The sequence below is a fragment of the Numida meleagris genome, chromosome 1, assembly GCF_002078875.1.
Source record: "Numida meleagris isolate 19003 breed g44 Domestic line chromosome 1, NumMel1.0, whole genome shotgun sequence".
NCBI lineage: Eukaryota > Metazoa > Chordata > Aves > Galliformes > Numididae > Numida > Numida meleagris.
In genome coordinates this window covers 165807831-165824782 of record NC_034409.1, presented here as the reverse complement: position 1 = coordinate 165824782, position 16952 = coordinate 165807831, and the positions used below count along the sequence as shown (strand labels likewise).

The 16952-nt window shown below is 40.7% G+C and overlaps 1 protein-coding gene across 1 annotated transcript; it reads left to right on the top strand.

Moving 5' to 3' along the window:
- CPB2 (carboxypeptidase B2) lies at positions 204–15994 on the top strand. Its single transcript, XM_021375807.1, has 11 exons — positions 204–271; positions 3996–4071; positions 7869–7993; positions 8103–8211; positions 8762–8863; positions 9429–9533; positions 11874–11990; positions 12955–13045; positions 13541–13743; positions 15578–15662; positions 15793–15994. The coding sequence occupies exons 1-11, from the start codon at positions 204–206 to the stop codon at positions 15975–15977; spliced, it is 1266 nt and encodes a 421-aa protein (XP_021231482.1). The 3' UTR covers positions 15978–15994.

Below are 16952 nucleotides of genomic sequence, written 5' to 3'. Positions count from 1 at the left end.
CCGTGCTGGGTGACCTCAATACGAGCAGAACCTGCCCAGGGTGTTCTGTCATATTGACTTAGCTACCAGGAGGTCAGTGTTGAGTGAGAGACGGCATTAAATTTTAACCACTCTTCAAATAACATTTTTGAAATCAATAATATGGGTCCCAAAGCCTTGGCTTTCCAACTGAATTGGGTTTCACTGTGGATGCTGTGAAGATGATGATGTACTTGCTCTTTTTTACTCTGTTTATCTGGATTCAAGAGAAGCATGCCTTCACACTTCCAAGGTAAATACCTGCTGTGGCTGCTGGGCTCCTAGTGTGTGATGAGTGGGACGGGGAAAGTATGGAGGCAAAGTAGTTCCAAGTTGCATAAGAAAACATTTGGCAAACGCTGACATTTATTTATGGCTCTTGTAATTGGATCTGTGGTTCAATTTAATATATAGATGGTGGAGGAAATGAAATTATTCCAAGTCTTCTTTGCATCCATAAATCCTATGTTTTTAATCATATTAAAACCATTCTTTCCAGTCTAAGTGCAAATCAATTCAGTTCATTCAGTGCTTTTGAATGCCAATAAAGGGCATTTGAAACTTAATGGGAAAAAATAATTTGTTTTGTTTGCCTTAAAACAAGACCTTAAATGAATTACTTCTTGAGGTAGAAAGAGAAACCATTTCAGAAAGTGCTAACAATCTGTTTTCTTTCTAAAGCAGCTTTTATGATTGTTTCTCTGAAGATAAATCATTTTTGAATAACCATTTTGTATTTGTACAATGTTTCAGAAGCAGCTTATTGTTACCTATCGATAAGCTTCCGAAATGCCCTGAAACCAACTGCTTTGTTAAAACATGAGAGCATATGTCAGAGATGAAGACAGCCAAAGTGCTTTTATTTTCTATGTGGGCAGGTGGTTTAAAATCCTGCAGTGTCTTAATAGGTAGAACCAAAAAGATAAGTGGTGATATTAAACAAGCTGAACAACCTATAGGAATTGTGATTAAACACAATGTGCTCTGGGAACCCAAATACCTACCCAAACAACAGGAAATTAGAACTCGCAGCCCTTCTGTGACTCTGTAACACAAGTCAGTGGCAGAATTGTGACAAGCAGACGCCTCTTGAGATTGTGCCTTAAAACCAGGATCATTCATCTCTGTTTTGTGTTGAAACAATATTTTGTTGTGAATTGCTGTGGAGGTGGAAGCGTTAAAATAAGGGGAGAGTTAAATAAGCTTCTAGGTGAATTCAGTGGAGCAACATTGCTCTGTGGTGCTTGGAAGCTCATTTATTAAACATGTAAACAAAAACTGAATTCCTGACCATTGCAGAAGAATATGGTATTTCCCACTAGAAAGCATGATGCTAGCTCTCTCAACTCCAGTTATGAAAATGGCTAAAATAGCAAGATTTTAACAGTGATATATTTTATCTGACTTTTTACTTTTACTTGAGTGCCAGTGCTGGAGGAATTAGAAGTGGTCAGGTATTAAAGTTTACCTCTGCAAGGCTATGGTGTGATTATTGCATCTGGACCTCTAAGAAAAATACAGAATCATAGAATCACCAAGGTTGGAAAAGACCTCCAAGATCATCCAGTCCAACTGTCCACCTATCACTAATATTTTCCCACTAAACCATGTTCCTAAGTACAGCTTCTAAATGTTTCTTGGACACCTCCACGGATGGTGCCTCAAACACCTCCCTCGGCAGCTTGTTCCAGCACCTGACCACTCTATCAGGGAAGAAATTTTTCCTAACATCCAACCTGAATCTCCCCTGGTGCAACTTGAGGCCATTCCTTCTAGTCCTATTGCTAATTATACAGGAGAAGAGGCTGACCCACACCTTGCCACAATCTCATTTCAGGCAGTTGTAGAGAGCAATAAGGTCTCCCCTGAGCCTCTTCTTCTCCAGACTGAACGATCCCTGTTTCCTCAGCCACTCCCCATAAGATTTGTGCCCCAGACCCTCCACGGCTTTGTTGCCCTTCTCTGGACACACTCCAGGGCCTCAATGTCTTTCCTGTAGTGAGGAGCCCAAAACTGAACACAGTACTTGAGGTGCATCCTCACCAGAGCTGAGTAGAGAGGGACAATCATGTCCCTGCTCCTGTTAATGGCACTATTTCTGATACAAAGTCTTTCTGACACCAAGTATTACAAAAGAGCTCAAAACACTGGAAATGCACCCAGATCACTTGTAGGATAAGGGCAATCCTGAGGTCTGTTTGAGAGCTAGCAAGGTGGGAGAAGAGAGCCCATGGGCAGCAACCTCTGCTCCAGGTGGATCAACCACTGAAATGGTTGCATGACTTTTGACTGGCCTCACCGCAATGGAAAGCATCTGCAAGAAATCTGCAAGAGAATGTTGACAGCTGCATGAGATGCCCAAACTCCTGTTGCTGTGTGAGGTTCACAGCAGAGGTGCTTGTTTGAAAATGCCAGGAGCTGTGAGCAGAGGCTGGCATGTTGAGGTCACTGGTGCCAGCGCACATCAGTGAGAGGGAGCACAGGGAGAGTGGGCATTGTAGCACAAAACCACATACAACATCCCTCCCCCACCCTGTGAAAAGTCTCTTCCAGACAGAAGACGACAAATTTACTTTTAAGATAGCCCTAAACACAAAGTTTGGTGCACACTTGTTTAATGAAATAGGCAAAGTGCCACCCCTGCCTATTGCTGATTGCTTTTGGATGCTCTGTCAAATGATGGCTGAGGCAGAAAAAAGGCTGGTATATTGTTGGTTCTGCATGAGAAGCAGCAGTGATTGTTTGGAGCCCAGCTAAAAGTAGAAAAGATGAATCACCTGGTTGCCAGACGCTGTCAGGTCTCGGCTTGAAATCAGTCACAACAATGAGTTGTGACAATCATATTAGGCAGCTTGAAAATGCTTGTTTTGAGAGCTCTGTCTGCTTTCTTTTCAGAACAGTCTTTTCAGACAGGGCTTGTGGCCACATAGGGCTTTCCTTATGCACTGCCACCAGTGCCATGGGACTGAAGGGATGAGAGTCATCCAGCCCAGAAAATGAAAATAATGGCCCAACATTACCCTGAGTCTCCTCCTCCTTACCCTGTGCACCTGAATTATTTTATTCACATTACAATGCAATTTTGAACTACATATCTTGCAGACTGCTGAAGATCAGGGATGGATTTATCATTCAAATTGGTATTTTTCTTAAGGTAGTATTCAGATGACAAAGATGTCTTTAAAGAGATGAAGTACTTCCACCCCCCCACTTGCAAAGTGTGTGCTTACATGTCAACTACTCTAGACAGGCACAGGGATGGAAAGCTCTTCTCTGGTTCTGGCCAACCTGTGCACGAATTTCTCTTCTGCCAGCAGTGGTGGGGTCAGGCATGGGGTAGAAGGGAAGAGCCACCTCTCTCTACAGTGTGTCTGGACCATATGTTTCAAGTAGAAGGGGGAATGTAAATTTCTAAGCAGAGGGTGAGGAGGTCAGTGGTATAGAGCACCTGAGACCATGGGTAGCAGGCAGAGGGAGAGAACTTAGATAAGGAAAACTGGACTGGAGTAGGAATTATGATGGCAATGTCCTCTTCACATCTACAGAATGTCACGCTGGGCTTCTGCAGCATGCTGGATGGCCCATGTCTCTGCTGAACAATGGTGAAGACTGACAAAGTGAGGAAAGGAAAACCATCTTCCCAGTTCAGGCTAGTTTCACACTGGTGCTGCTGCACTCCGGTTTAACAAGGGCTGCAGTGCTGGTGCCAGCTTCCAGAAGCAATGCCAGAGTCCTGCAGTAGGTGCTGGCTGCCAAAATCCTGCACCGGACACTCAGCTCTTGCATCTATATGACTGACTGGCAGAAGAAGAGGCTGAATGGGGCTCAGCACCTTCACTATTGAAGCTTCTTTGAGTTCATGGCAGACAAGACAGAGAAGCAAGAAAGACCAAGTCTACTTCCCTAGTTTCAAGCTTTGCTAGGTTTGCTCAAGTTTCAAGTGCTTGTACTTCACCCAAATACATTTGTTTTTTCAGAGATGAAGTTTTGTGGGCTTTTCCAAAAACAGACAAACAGGCTGAAGACCTTCAGAATTTACTGAACACCTCTGAGGTAAATGTTTCCCAGTGTCTCCCTGGTCTCACTACCACAAACTGTACTGACTGCTTTTTTTTTTTTTTTGCTTTTTTTGCTTTTTTTTTTTTTTTGCTTTTTTTTTTCTCCCTTTTTTTCCACCAGGAGAAAGATTTAGCCTAAAAAATAAAGCCTTAGCTTTTGTCCTAATAGAGCAACTCAACAAATACTTGGTTTTCCTTGCTCTGCTACCCTCTGATTTACATGAGGAGACCTCCGCTTCATAATGTTATAGTAGTGCGTTATATCAGCTCAGATTTCTGCAGTTGATTTTGTGTACTAAGACACTGCAAAACTGGTAAAGCAGAAACATAAAGTAACTAGAAAACATATTTTCTAGGGGGCCTCAGCACATTAGTTCAATCTTGACCGACGTGACTTGCACAGCTTTGAAGATCAGAACTGGATTTACAATATAAAGTGATAGCTTTCTTAAAGCAGCGTCTTATTCACACTATTAAAGTCTGTTAAGCAATATATTTTTATTCTTTCAATCTTTCGCTGAATAAGAGAGTATTTAGTCAAAATGAGACATCTCTTCCTCTTCAAAAGCATTTCCCCAATCACATCCTCACAGTTTGAAGCCAACAGCCAACACTTTACAACAAAAGGTGCAACATTTCCCTCAGCCAACATAATTTTCAGGATGACTGAGGATGTGCCTCAGATGACTGAGAGTTTTTGACACTGCCCATGCCCCATCTTTCTCTGTCTTTCCTATTTCTTACTCATTCTGTGTCCACCCCAGTTCCTACCAGTCCTCTGCTGTCCCTCCTAGTATCGTACCCTTCAGTTCACACAAACCTTCATACCACTTTGCTCTTTCCCACCTCCACAGGTCAACTCACATATTCATCTCCTTTGTTGTAACAAAATAGATCGCCTCTCCCTTCCATCTCTTCCTCAGTTCTTTCATTCTTCACTTTCTTATGTACAAGAGCCTCAAGAAGCCAAGAAGAGAGAGGAAAAGGGAGGAAGAGAGAGGAAAAGGGAGGAAGAGAGAGGAAAAGGGAGAGGTAAAAGGAAAGGGAAAATGTAATGGAGAGGGAAAGGGAAAGGGAAGGGGAAACATAAACACAAAACATGGTCCTCATGGGGGACTTCGACCACCCTGATATCTGTTGGAGGGACAACACAGCAGGGTACCAGCAATCAGAGGTTCCTGGAATGTGTTGATGATAGCTTCCTCTTCCAAGTGGTACAGGAACCTACGAGAAAAGGTGCTATGTGGGACCAAGTGCACCCTTAGCAAGTTTGCAGATGACACCAAGTTGAGTGGTGCAGTTGACATGCTAGAGGAAAGGGATGCTATCCAGAGGGACCTGGACAGGCTTGAGAGGTGGGCTCATGCCAACCTTATGAACTTCAACAAGGCCAAGTGCAAGGACTTGCACCTGAGTCAGGGCAATCCCATGCACAAATAGAGGTTTGGCAGAGAATGGCTTGAGAGCAGCCCTGAGGAGAAGGATTTGGGGGTGCTGGTTGATGAAAAAGCTGGACAGGAGCCAGCAATGTGTGCTTGCAGCTCAGAAGGCCCACAGGCTGCACCAAGAGAAGTGTGACCAGCAAGGCAAGTGAGGTGACTATCTCCCTCTACTCTGTTCTTGTGAGACCCAATCTGGAGTACTGCGTCCAGTTCTGGGCCCCCCAACACAAGAAGGACGTGGAGCTGCTGGAGTGGATTCAGAGGAGGGCTTCAAAAATGATCAGAGGGCTGGAGCACCTCCCCTATGGGGACAGGCTGAGAGAGTTGGAGCTTATCAGCCTGGAGAGAAGAGAGCTGCAGGGAGACCTTGTAGCAGCCTTCCAGTACCTGAAGGGGGCCTACAGGAAAGCTGGGGAGGGACTTTTTATGAGGACATATAGCAATAGGACGAGGGGAAATGGTTTTAAACTGGAAGAGGGTAGATTTAGATTAGATATTAGGAAGCAATTCTTTACCATGAGGGTGGTGAGACACTGGAACAGGTTGCCCAGCAAGGTTGTGGAGGCATTCAAGGCCAGGCTGGATGGGGTTTTGAGCAACCTGGTCTAGTGGGAGGTGTCCCTGACTATAGCAGGGGAGTTGGAACTAGATGATCTTAAGGGTCTCTTCCAATCCAAATAAGTCTATGATTCTATGAAAAGGAAAGGGAAAATGAAAGGAAAAGGAAAAGAAAGGGAAATGGAGTGGGGAGATGGAGAAGGAGAGGGAAGATAAAAATGGTACCTCCCAACAAATCATAATGATTTCAATATGGCAAAAAAAAAAGAAAAAAAAAGCAACTGAAAATTATCATCTTACACAAAGAATCATTAAGCTTAAACATAGCTGGTATACCCCTGAAAAGTGGAAAGCAATTATCTAAAACAAATGAAACATTTTATTCTTACAGCTCACAGGATGCATGTAGCTTTCACCAGAAGACCCAGATGCAGGAACACTTGAATAGAGTCTTTGGTAGCTGCCCTCGAGGAAGTATTGACCCTTGCTGATGATGGTTAAAGAAACCAATTATCATATGCATTATGAAAAATTTCCAGTAACCCCCATTCATTGCTCCTCTGTTACCTCAGCTATGTCAATCTCAAGTTCCTTAGTTTTCCTCATTCTCAACTCAAAGAATGCCTACATCAGTGAGAAACTAAATCTGAACTGGTATATGTGAACATGAATGTCATGTCAGCCAAGGCCATGGGGGAATTGGAGCTGGTGAGCTAAGCCTCCCTCTTGCTTCTTGGTTGCTTTTTCCAAGCAACACTGAGCTATGCAATGCTTCCACAACCCTGCCAATAGTGTCTGAGATGGCTCTGGAGTTGATGACACTGACACTAGCTCAGCCATGCATATGGCACGCAGCAGCCATATACCTGGGGCACAATTGTTATACCATTTATTGCTCCAAAATCTTGATTGAAAACCTGAGGAGTTTTCTGTATGGATTTGCAGATAGGTTCTGTCTGAGAAATTAGTGAGGTGAACAGATGACAGCTGACATAGGCCTGGAAACATAGTGCCCTAAGTGGAACATAATATTACTGGTGCAATCGAAAGGAATAAAATAAACCCTGCTGCCTAGTGACTCCAGGCTGCAGCTCTTTAAAAACACATGCAAGAATGATGGTGACCTTTTTCACATTGTAAATTCACATTGTGAATTCATGCATAACTTTCTGTTCACTGTCACTCCTAGATCTTTTGCTATGATTGCTTCTAAAGTTTCATTCTCTTATTTAATATGTTGGCTTCTGATTTTATTATTGTGTAAGATTTAATTTTGCCAAGAAGAATCTCATTTTCTTATTTTCTTCCAGTTTCTAATCTCTGTATTGCTGCTTCATCTTGACTTATACTCAATCCCCTTCTGGCATTTATTTCCTTCCTGATCAAAGTAATCAGTGAACACAATAACTACAAAGACTGATCTGATCTTCATTAATTCTCCAAATACCCTGAGGGAAAATAACTCTCAGCAGACTTGAAAATGTGTAACATAATAACTGGCTAAACATATCTATTATCCTAGAAATGCTATCTCAGTAAAGGTTATGTTCCTGTCTTTGTTCTTGATTTACGAATTTATGTGCAGAAGTCATTATAAAAATTTCTTAAATACACACATTTCATTTCCAGCAGTAGCAGAATGCTATAGCACAACACACATTAAGCTGCTTCTTATAAGTGGTCTCTTAAATTGAAAACATATGCTTCGATTATTTTCACAATACTTCCTAAATGTTAGTATTTTTTTCTTTCCTTTGTAAAAAAATATAAAATGGTCCTGGAAACTTTGCAGATCATTCTCTGGCAACCTGTTGTGGTTGACAACATCCAGAAGGACCAAGAAGTCCATTTCTATGTCAATGCATCCAGTACAAACAGGATAAAAGCTGATTTAAGGCAACTGACCATCTCACACAAGTATGTATTTATTTCTTGTCAATAATGTTTCAGTAAACTTGCTTGGAAACAGTTTTCTTTATCAGGAGGTTGTGCTTTTTCTTTGGTTTTGTTTTTTTTTTTTTTTCAGAGTTTTGTTGAGAGATGTCCAAGGACTTATTGAAAAACAGACACTCAATGACACAGTCAACCCACGCAGTTCTTCATCATATTATGAAAACTACCACTCTATGACAGAAGTAAGATACTGTCATTGTAATCCTCTGTAGATTCATTTAAGGGGTGAAATTTGCCTCATGGTTAAGACAGAAGACAGGGAAAGAAACCATCAACAGGTAAATAATGATCATTGTATTGCTCAGCCACTGAGAGCTGTAATTACTGTGATGCCTTTATAAAGAAGGAACAAAGCACCAGACAAAGTCTATTATACGTGCATTAACTCAAACCACCACTCAAATGCAGCCTACTCAGAAGCAAAATGCAGCAGCAAAGTACCACGTACTTAAATATTTGAAACATGAAGTGAATAATATTTTAACCAAATAAAACTGAAGAGGAATTTTAGGGCTATACTTAGACTGTATTGTGACTATATGTCGCTCTTTGTTTCAGGAGTAGTCAGCTGGCAAGAGGTCACTGGTCTGAACTGCTAGCTTTTCTTTCCAGTCAGATGATGAGACAGGATTTGGGGAGGAAGAACGAATTCAGGTCCTGACCACTTTTAGGAATGAAGGAAAACAACATGGAGAAGATCCATTTACTACTTGTTCTACCTCATCTTTGCAGATCTATCATTGGATGGAAGAAACAGTAAGAGTCCATTCTGACCTACTTGAGAAAATCTATATTGGATCATCATATGAAAAACGACCACTTTATGTTTTGAAGGTACAGTTTTCCCTTAGTGAGAAATTGTTCCAGGTACTAATGTAAATAAATCAATGGGTTTTGGCCAAAACATTTTCTTAAATCTATACTTAAATGCATATTTCAGCAATGTGTAAATGTTTGTCTTGTTTAGAAGTTTGCTAGGTTCTTCTGATAAGGTGCCACTACGTTTGATAAAGGCATTTGGACGTGTTGGGTCACAGAGAAGTTACAATATCTAGGCCATCATCCAAAGGCATGAAATACTGGCATGGTGGATGATCTTCCTCTGTTGACTATCAAACCTAAATGATCTGTTGCCCCGTGTAGCTGGTGATCTGCTCTCTTGGCAAAACGACCTGCTGATGTCTTTTTGTCTATCTCAGGAGCTTGCTGCAGACAGCCTGAATGTGGCCCTCTACCCATATGTGAACATACATGAGAGCAGTATCCTGGCCCAGGAGCAATTTAAGCACTACCTATAAGACAGAAGCTTCTTTTTCCACCATGGTTACCCTTTTCACTTCTACCTTTATGTGCTACACTTTACAATAGTGACATTTTAATATAATTTCTCTTTTGTCAGCTTTCTAAAAGGCGGGAGACCCCCAAAAGTGCTATATGGATTGACTGCGGTATCCATGCTAGAGAATGGATTTCTCCTGCTTTCTGCCTGTGGTTCATAGGCCACGTGAGTAGATATCATACCTGGTTACCATTTTCAGAGCAAAGAAAAATAACTTGATGCCAATGACCTTCTCTTGCCATTTGTGCTCTGTAACATCTCAATCCATTTACTTCCACAGCACCAATATGAGTTTTATGCCTAAGATGTACATGTAGCAGTCAACGTGTGTGTATATGTATGTGCATATCAGTAGATGGAGATATGTATGTGTGAGAGAAAGACATATGGATCAAATGCAGAACAGTTCAGATAGATTCTAAGGTATGACTGTTGAAGTACGTGGAGCAAATTAAACAGATTTTTACAGGTATGGAATGGTCAGGGACGGAGTATGCATGCCAGGAGAATCAAGTATTTTGTAATCTGCCAGGGCTTTGTCTATGTCACCATGTAAATCCAAGGAATGATCCTGACTCTGGGTCACATGGTGGCTCAAGTTCATGACTCCTACTGGCACTGAATAGAGCAGACTGGAGGGCACCTAGGATGAGCTTAAGCTGTCCTACATGCCTGCCTAGAGTGACAGACACCCTACCTACCTCCCCCAGACATGGCATAGCTTCACACTAGTACTCACACAGCCATCTCTGCCTGGTATTTGTTGTGATGTGTCCCCTGCTCCTGCACCTCCTACACCTGCTCCTCTGCCTTTTCTATTTGCACACATGATTTTTTCTGGATCTGCCTCATTCAGAGAACGAGGCCACACAAGCCACCTTCTTCTGAAGCTACCATCCCTGCTAAGGGACACTGTCATTTCAGAATATGAACAACAACCCTTAGCCACATGCATAGCATGCATTCATGATGGGATGACACTACAGTATGGGCTTAGCAAGACCAACCTTCACTTGCAGCCCCAGACCAACCATCACATCTGATCTTTGGTGTCTTTAGTATCTATACTGCTCAGGATACTGAACAAACATATACCAAAATACACGAGATGCATGGTTTGCACACCAGATCTTAATTTTTGAATTTGAGGCACCTCAACTCATGATGCTGAACTGATGGTTCATTTCTTTGTATGGTCTAAGAAAAAGTCTTCTAGAGCCCTTCTGTCCAAGACAACGTTGCCCAGGTTGCTCACTTAATGTGCTGAAACATTATTTATTGTTGTTTTTCATAAAAGCAAAATTCACAATCAAAATAGATTAAATGAGATTGAGACTTCATCATCACCAGCACTGTAGCCAGAGTAACAGCAAAGATGAGTCCTTAAAATATGAATTATGGTTTGTCCATGATGGAACTAAATCATGATGATGATAATAAGAAGAAATGTGTTTATTTCTGTCCTTACCCACAAGAAGAAAACCTCAACGACAATAACATTTTAAAGGAGATTGCAGGAGTTAGGGATGGGCATAGCTGAATGTACCTTACGACCCGCTCATAATCCCAGCCTTCAAGGTTCCCTTAGAGAGAAATGTATCTGCCCTTTTCATGCTGCTCCAAATAATTACCAGCTATGCTGTCAGTTGCCAGTGACATGTCCCTGCAGCGTTTTTCAGGATTAACAAGCTGAACATTTAGCTTCTTCATCCCCTTGATCTGATTTACATGTTTTAAATTCAAATTTTATTTCTACGTCAGTTCATGAAGTAACATTTAAAACACGACAATAATACACATCTGCACACACATTACAATCAGTAGCTCTCTACTGCAAATACTAGACATTCTTTATAATGTTTCCTTTCTTTATCATTTATTTTTTTTGTTAGACTGTAGAAAGGTTGACATTTCTCATTTGAGTCAGAGAAAGTCCATTGCCTGAAGAAAACTGGGAAGGGTTTAAAATGAAAGAATGTGCTTTAAGTAAGGCATAAAGAAAGAATATATATATATGTATGATAAGGACTTAATCTATTCCAATAGTTTAAAAAAACTCACTCATCTAGATTAAATTTCATCCCTGTGCAGTGGACAACCAACCAAGTTAGGTATTACTAAAGCAAAGCCTTCAAAAAGGTCTGTGAAGAAAAATTAGTGATGTATCTTGCTCCTTGCATACAAGTGCATTGAACTCATAATGTTATGTATAGCAGCCACCTGAAATGCTATTTGCTATTTTTCTGCTTGCTTTATTTTTTGCTGCCTTTGTGGTATTTTGAGCGGGAGTGTTCCCACCATTTATACAAGCAGTGAAAGCTCAAACCTTCTTACTAATAGGCTTCAACTCTATCTCATGACCACCTGTTAGTAATAAAAGACTATAGTGTAAACGACTGGTGTGATAATTGCAGTTATTTTACACAGGCCTTCAGGTGCCTTCCTAGGAAGGTAAGAAAACTATCATTATGAATGCTTTTAATAAGATCTTTCTGTGTTTTATAGGCAATCCATTTGCGCGAGAGAGATCAGATCATGACAGAACTTCTGGAGAACTTTGATTTCTACGTCATGCCTGTGATGAATGTGGATGGCTATGAGTACACCTGGAGCAAACCCTCTGTATGTAGAGATTTTCTGACCAATTGCAACACACTGACGTGCTGTTTATGGGAACTATCACTGTGTGTGTCTAGGGCACAGTTTCCATCCTAGAATTGCATGCCCCAAATTCTTCATCTGTGCTTGGAATTTCTGCATCTCTGCCCTATTTATACCACAATGAATCTTGAAAATAATTGACATGTGAATCGTAGTACCTTTGCATTTTCCAAGCTGCTGGAAATGCATCTGGAAACAACTGAATCTTATCCTGGGCTTTTAAAGCTTCCAGATGTTAGGCAATGCCTTTGCAAGGCTGCAAATCCAGCACAAACTGAATAGCATGCTGCATCAGAGACCACAGGCAGCAATTCACTCCTTTCTCCTGTGCAATAGTTTGGTTCTCTAAGAGCTTTTTGTTTCAGATACAAAAAGGTACAAAAGGCATCTTTTGTCCAGGATTTTATTTATTGGTTAGAAACTCCAAGTCATTGAAATTTGTTGTTGCTGTTGTTGTTCAAATTTTTAGATTCTACACTCAAAAAAAAAAAAAGTTATTTCACTCTTTTGATCTTCAACCCAATGTGGCTCATATTTGGATAGCCCCACATATACATGTTAACAGATGCACACCAAATTTCCAACTTTACACATGCTGCTACCACTGCCTACAGAAAGATTGGACTGGGGCTTGTAAACTCATACCTGGCTAAATAGTGTGACTTCTCCCCTTCTCCTACAGTCTCAATCCATTGAAATCAGAGCAGATGTGACCAATTCCCACCTTACCCAACACCTCTTTTTATCATACAGCCTCAATGGCAACCAGATTGTGGTTTTATAATCTTCCTTGGTCTCTCACCCCTTCATTGTCATGTGGCCTCTGCAGAGGTACAAGTGGGAAGTCATCACTCCTAGCTAAGATGCTGCCCTCATTTTTCCCAGCTTTTTGCCCTGAATGTGATTGATTTGTCTCTTTTCACAGAATCGACTGTGGAGAAAGAGCCGCTCATCACACAGTAACAGTGGCTGCATTGGTACTGACATGAACAGGAATTTTGATGCACGCTGGTGTGGTACGACCTCATTTCCTTTCTGCAGTACCCCTGCCTCAGTTTTAGACTACAAATTTCATAATTTTGAAAAAGTTTTCATAAAAAGACAAACGCACCTAAATAACATTTACAAACTGGTGAATGGTTCCTCAACCATTTAACAATAAATATCCTGGCTGCTTCCAGAAACCAGTTTGGTCTTACTGTGAAAATATCAAAAATGGTGAAATCTAGTTGTCTTCTTGGTAACTTGCTCCAGAGCATAGATTTATTCATTCTTCAACATTTGTTACATTACTTTTAATTTGATTTATGTTTCTTCAACTTTCAATCAGCAGCTGGCTTTCCTCCCTGGGATTAAATAAACCCTTAGAATTAGGAATTTTGTTCCTGTAGTACTTTTAGATTTCAAGAAGGCATCTCACAACCTTGTTCTTGACAAATTTAAAAAAATGGGAGCGCTTTCATCTTCTCCTCTACAACTTCTTATTCAGCCTGTACACTCTTTTGTTACAGGTAGAGGCGCATCTCGCAATGAGTGCTATGAGACATACTGTGGACCCTATCCAGAGTCTGAACCCGAAGTGAAAGCCGTGGCTCGCTTTATCAGAGATCACAAAGATATCATTAAAGCATACATAACAATGCACTCTTACTCCCAGCTGGTATTGTTTCCATATTCTTACACAATGGACAAAAGCAAAGACCACGATGAGCTGGTAAGTCCTCTTGCTTCATTAAGTTTCACATTTGTTTCAGAACTTCTTACCCTGTTTGGTTAGGCTTGTAATGACAGAGTCACAATGTTCTGAAGATCGAGAATTAGGAAATGAGATTTTTCCTGCTGTTCTTAAGAACTTACAGAGGTCTGGGCTGGTCTATCAGCGTGCAAGCCAGCCGGATACTTTTGAAGACTATGGAAAAATTAAAATATTTATTCCAGATTGTTAGCACATCATCAATTTCTGGTACTTTGAAACTGATGAAAAAAAGAGCAGAGTCACAATTTTTTAACACTTTGGAAGGACATTTTGGTAAATTCATGATTAAATTGTGTGGCTTGCATGTACGTAATCATACCTGACAATTCTGCATGGAAATATTTGGGCATGTAATTCTGAAAAATACACTCCACACTCCTATGCAATGAGGTGATCTGGTGGATACTCACTATTTTTATTAAGGGTTGTTTGCTAGGGTTACTTATTTAAAATGGTTTTAAAGGTAGGATGGAAACCTTGCCCTGCATAGGCAGAATTTCGAATTCTTGAGCCACCAAACCACATGGTAAGGATTCTCCTGGAAGACACGTCGAGCTCAGAATAAAAAAAAGTAGCCAGCACTTTTCCTCACTGACCAGAAAGCTTTGGGTTTGCTGGATCTGGGAAGGATATCCCAGCTAAAACAAAATTTATTAAACAGAATAATTAAGACATGGATATAGAGAGAGATAGCTTAGAAATATTCTTCTATTTAAAGACATCAAGTCCCCCTAGAGCAAAGAATTCCTCCTCTCACAGTTCCTAGATTTCTTGTGGTAGTCCTAGGCTCCAAGTGCTGAGGCAACAAGTTCTTTTATTTGAAACAAGGGCTTCTCTATAGCACAAAAAATGGACCAGAAATGGTGTAAAGGGGACCAGAAATCAGATTTTTCAGGTTTTGAGATTTGTCACATGGCAAGAAATCACATGCCTAAGGTACACATCATTTCGTATCTTCCACAAGCCCTTATGTAGGGACAGAGAGTAAGAGGCTATGAACATATAGGATTGACATTTGCACACGCTGACAGCAATCCACTTACTGTTATCATTTTCAACCATACGCATCATCCATGACACTTAACATACATATATATTTTTAATCTTCATGTTCCATGGATAAGAGGACTGTAAAAAGTACATAATAAATGCACTGGAAGCATCCCATTTTGACAAAGCCCCAGACAGTCCAACGTTGTGTTTCCATTGGTGACCACTGCCAGTGTATTCAGGAGGAAGGAAAAAAATCCAGCAACGTAAATACAGAAAAAACTATTCCCAAACAACACATATTCTTATGCTGTCTTGGTTACTGTTTAATTTACTGAAACAAACTGTTTCAAATGCCTACATTAAAAAATGCATTGTGACTGTAAAGCAGAAAGAGATACTCTAATTCTGGGCATTTAGTCCTCTATATGGCTTCCCGTGCAGAACTTCGTCAATGCAATCGTTTGTAGCTGTTTTTGTCAATACTAAATGAATAAACAGTGACTTAAATACCATGGTGGAAAAGGAAAAATATGAGACAAGTGGGAATAAATACTCTGACAATTATTTGCTGCCTGAAGTGGCTGGTAAGGCCCCAGGTATGATTTTTATCTACAGTAGGAATGTAATATTAGCATGGGCTTATGCTGAAAATTTTAACGACATTCTCTGGGTTCTCTGGAGACTTTTATATGCTTATTTAACTAATACGAGATCCAGAGCATGGTGTAAATAAATCCTAACTGAAGATATATTAACTATTATCACAAGGCTAAAGCTAATAATACTTTGTTAATTTCAGGAAAGTCTGGCAAAGAAAGCAGCTTATGCTATAAGGAGAACAACAAAGGAAATTTATAAACCTGGTCCTGGTGCACAAACAATTTGTAAGTATGACTTTTTATTACAACAATAAGCATGATAGCATATGCTTGTTAGCAACAGGAGGCAGCTTCTGAACAGAAAATTGAAGTTCTGTTTTGAGGTAACTTATCTTTTTTTCCCTTCATTATACAGATTTAGCTCCTGGAGGTTCAGATGACTGGGCTTATGATCTTGGCATTAAATATTCTTTTACCATTGAGCTTCGGGATACAGGAACTTATGGATTTTTGCTTCCTTCTGCACAAATTAGGCCAACTTGCAGAGAAGCACTTTCTGCTGTCAAAGAGATTGCTCAGCATGTTCTTCAAAATTTGTAACAGTCAATATAATTTATTTCAGCATGACTATATTAAGGTAGCTCAAATAATAATAAAAAAGATTGCTGCTTTACTACATTTATTTTATAAATATTAAAAAAATGAGAACTACACCCCTTACACTTCATTTTAGAATACCTCAAACTTTTCCAGCCATACTTGAATACCTATGCTTACAACAACAGATCAATGCAGCTCCCATAAGGACAGCAAAGCAGATAGTAACAGCATTGTGAATAAAATCTCTGGTGCAAGTCTGTTACAATCCCAGTAAGAAAGGCACTCAGAGTTTGTAAGGTATCAATTAAACTGTTATTTATTAGATCTAACACTATAAGTGGAAAATAGTATAGATAGTCTTACATCCTTTCAGATTGCAGGAACCCCAGGTGTTGCAGCATTGCAAGGATCTCTGATCCACACACAATATGCAAAGCAGACCTCATCTATAGAAGATGAGGGGATTGACTGGGATCAATGGGAACCCACAGTGGGATCAAGTGCACTCTCAGCAAGTTTGCTGATGACACCAAGCTGTGTGATGTTATCGACACACCCGAGGGACTGGCTGCCATCCAGAGAGACCTAGAAAGGCTCGAGCAGTGGGCCCTGGTGAACCTCATGAAGTTCAACAAAGCCAAGTGCAAGGTCTTGCACCTGGGTCATGGAAATCTCCACTGTGAGTAAAAGCTGGGGGATGTAAGGATAGAGCACAGCCCTGCAAAAAGGACCTGGGGGTACTGGTGGATGGAAAGCTGGACATAAGCCAGCAATGTGCCCTAGCAGCCCAGAAAGCAAACCACATCAAAAGAAGTGTGGTCAACAGAGTGAGGGAAGTGATCTTGCCCCTCTACTCTGCACTGGTGAAACCTCACCTGGAGTACTGCATACTCTCAGTACAGGAGAGACATGGACCTGTTGGAACATATCCAGAGGAGGGCCGAAAAACTGATCCAAGGGATGGAACACCTCTCC

Coding starts and splice junctions, on each gene's coding strand:
- CPB2 (XM_021375807.1), top strand. CDS start 204: ATGATGTACTTGCTCTTTTTTACTCTGTTTATCTGGATTCAAGAGAAG. Junction 4,072..7,868: donor ATTTACTGAACACCTCTGAG/GTAAATGTTTCC, acceptor GAAACTTTGCAG/ATCATTCTCTGGCAACCTGT. Junction 7,994..8,102: donor CAACTGACCATCTCACACAA/GTATGTATTTAT, acceptor TTTTTTTTTCAG/AGTTTTGTTGAGAGATGTCC.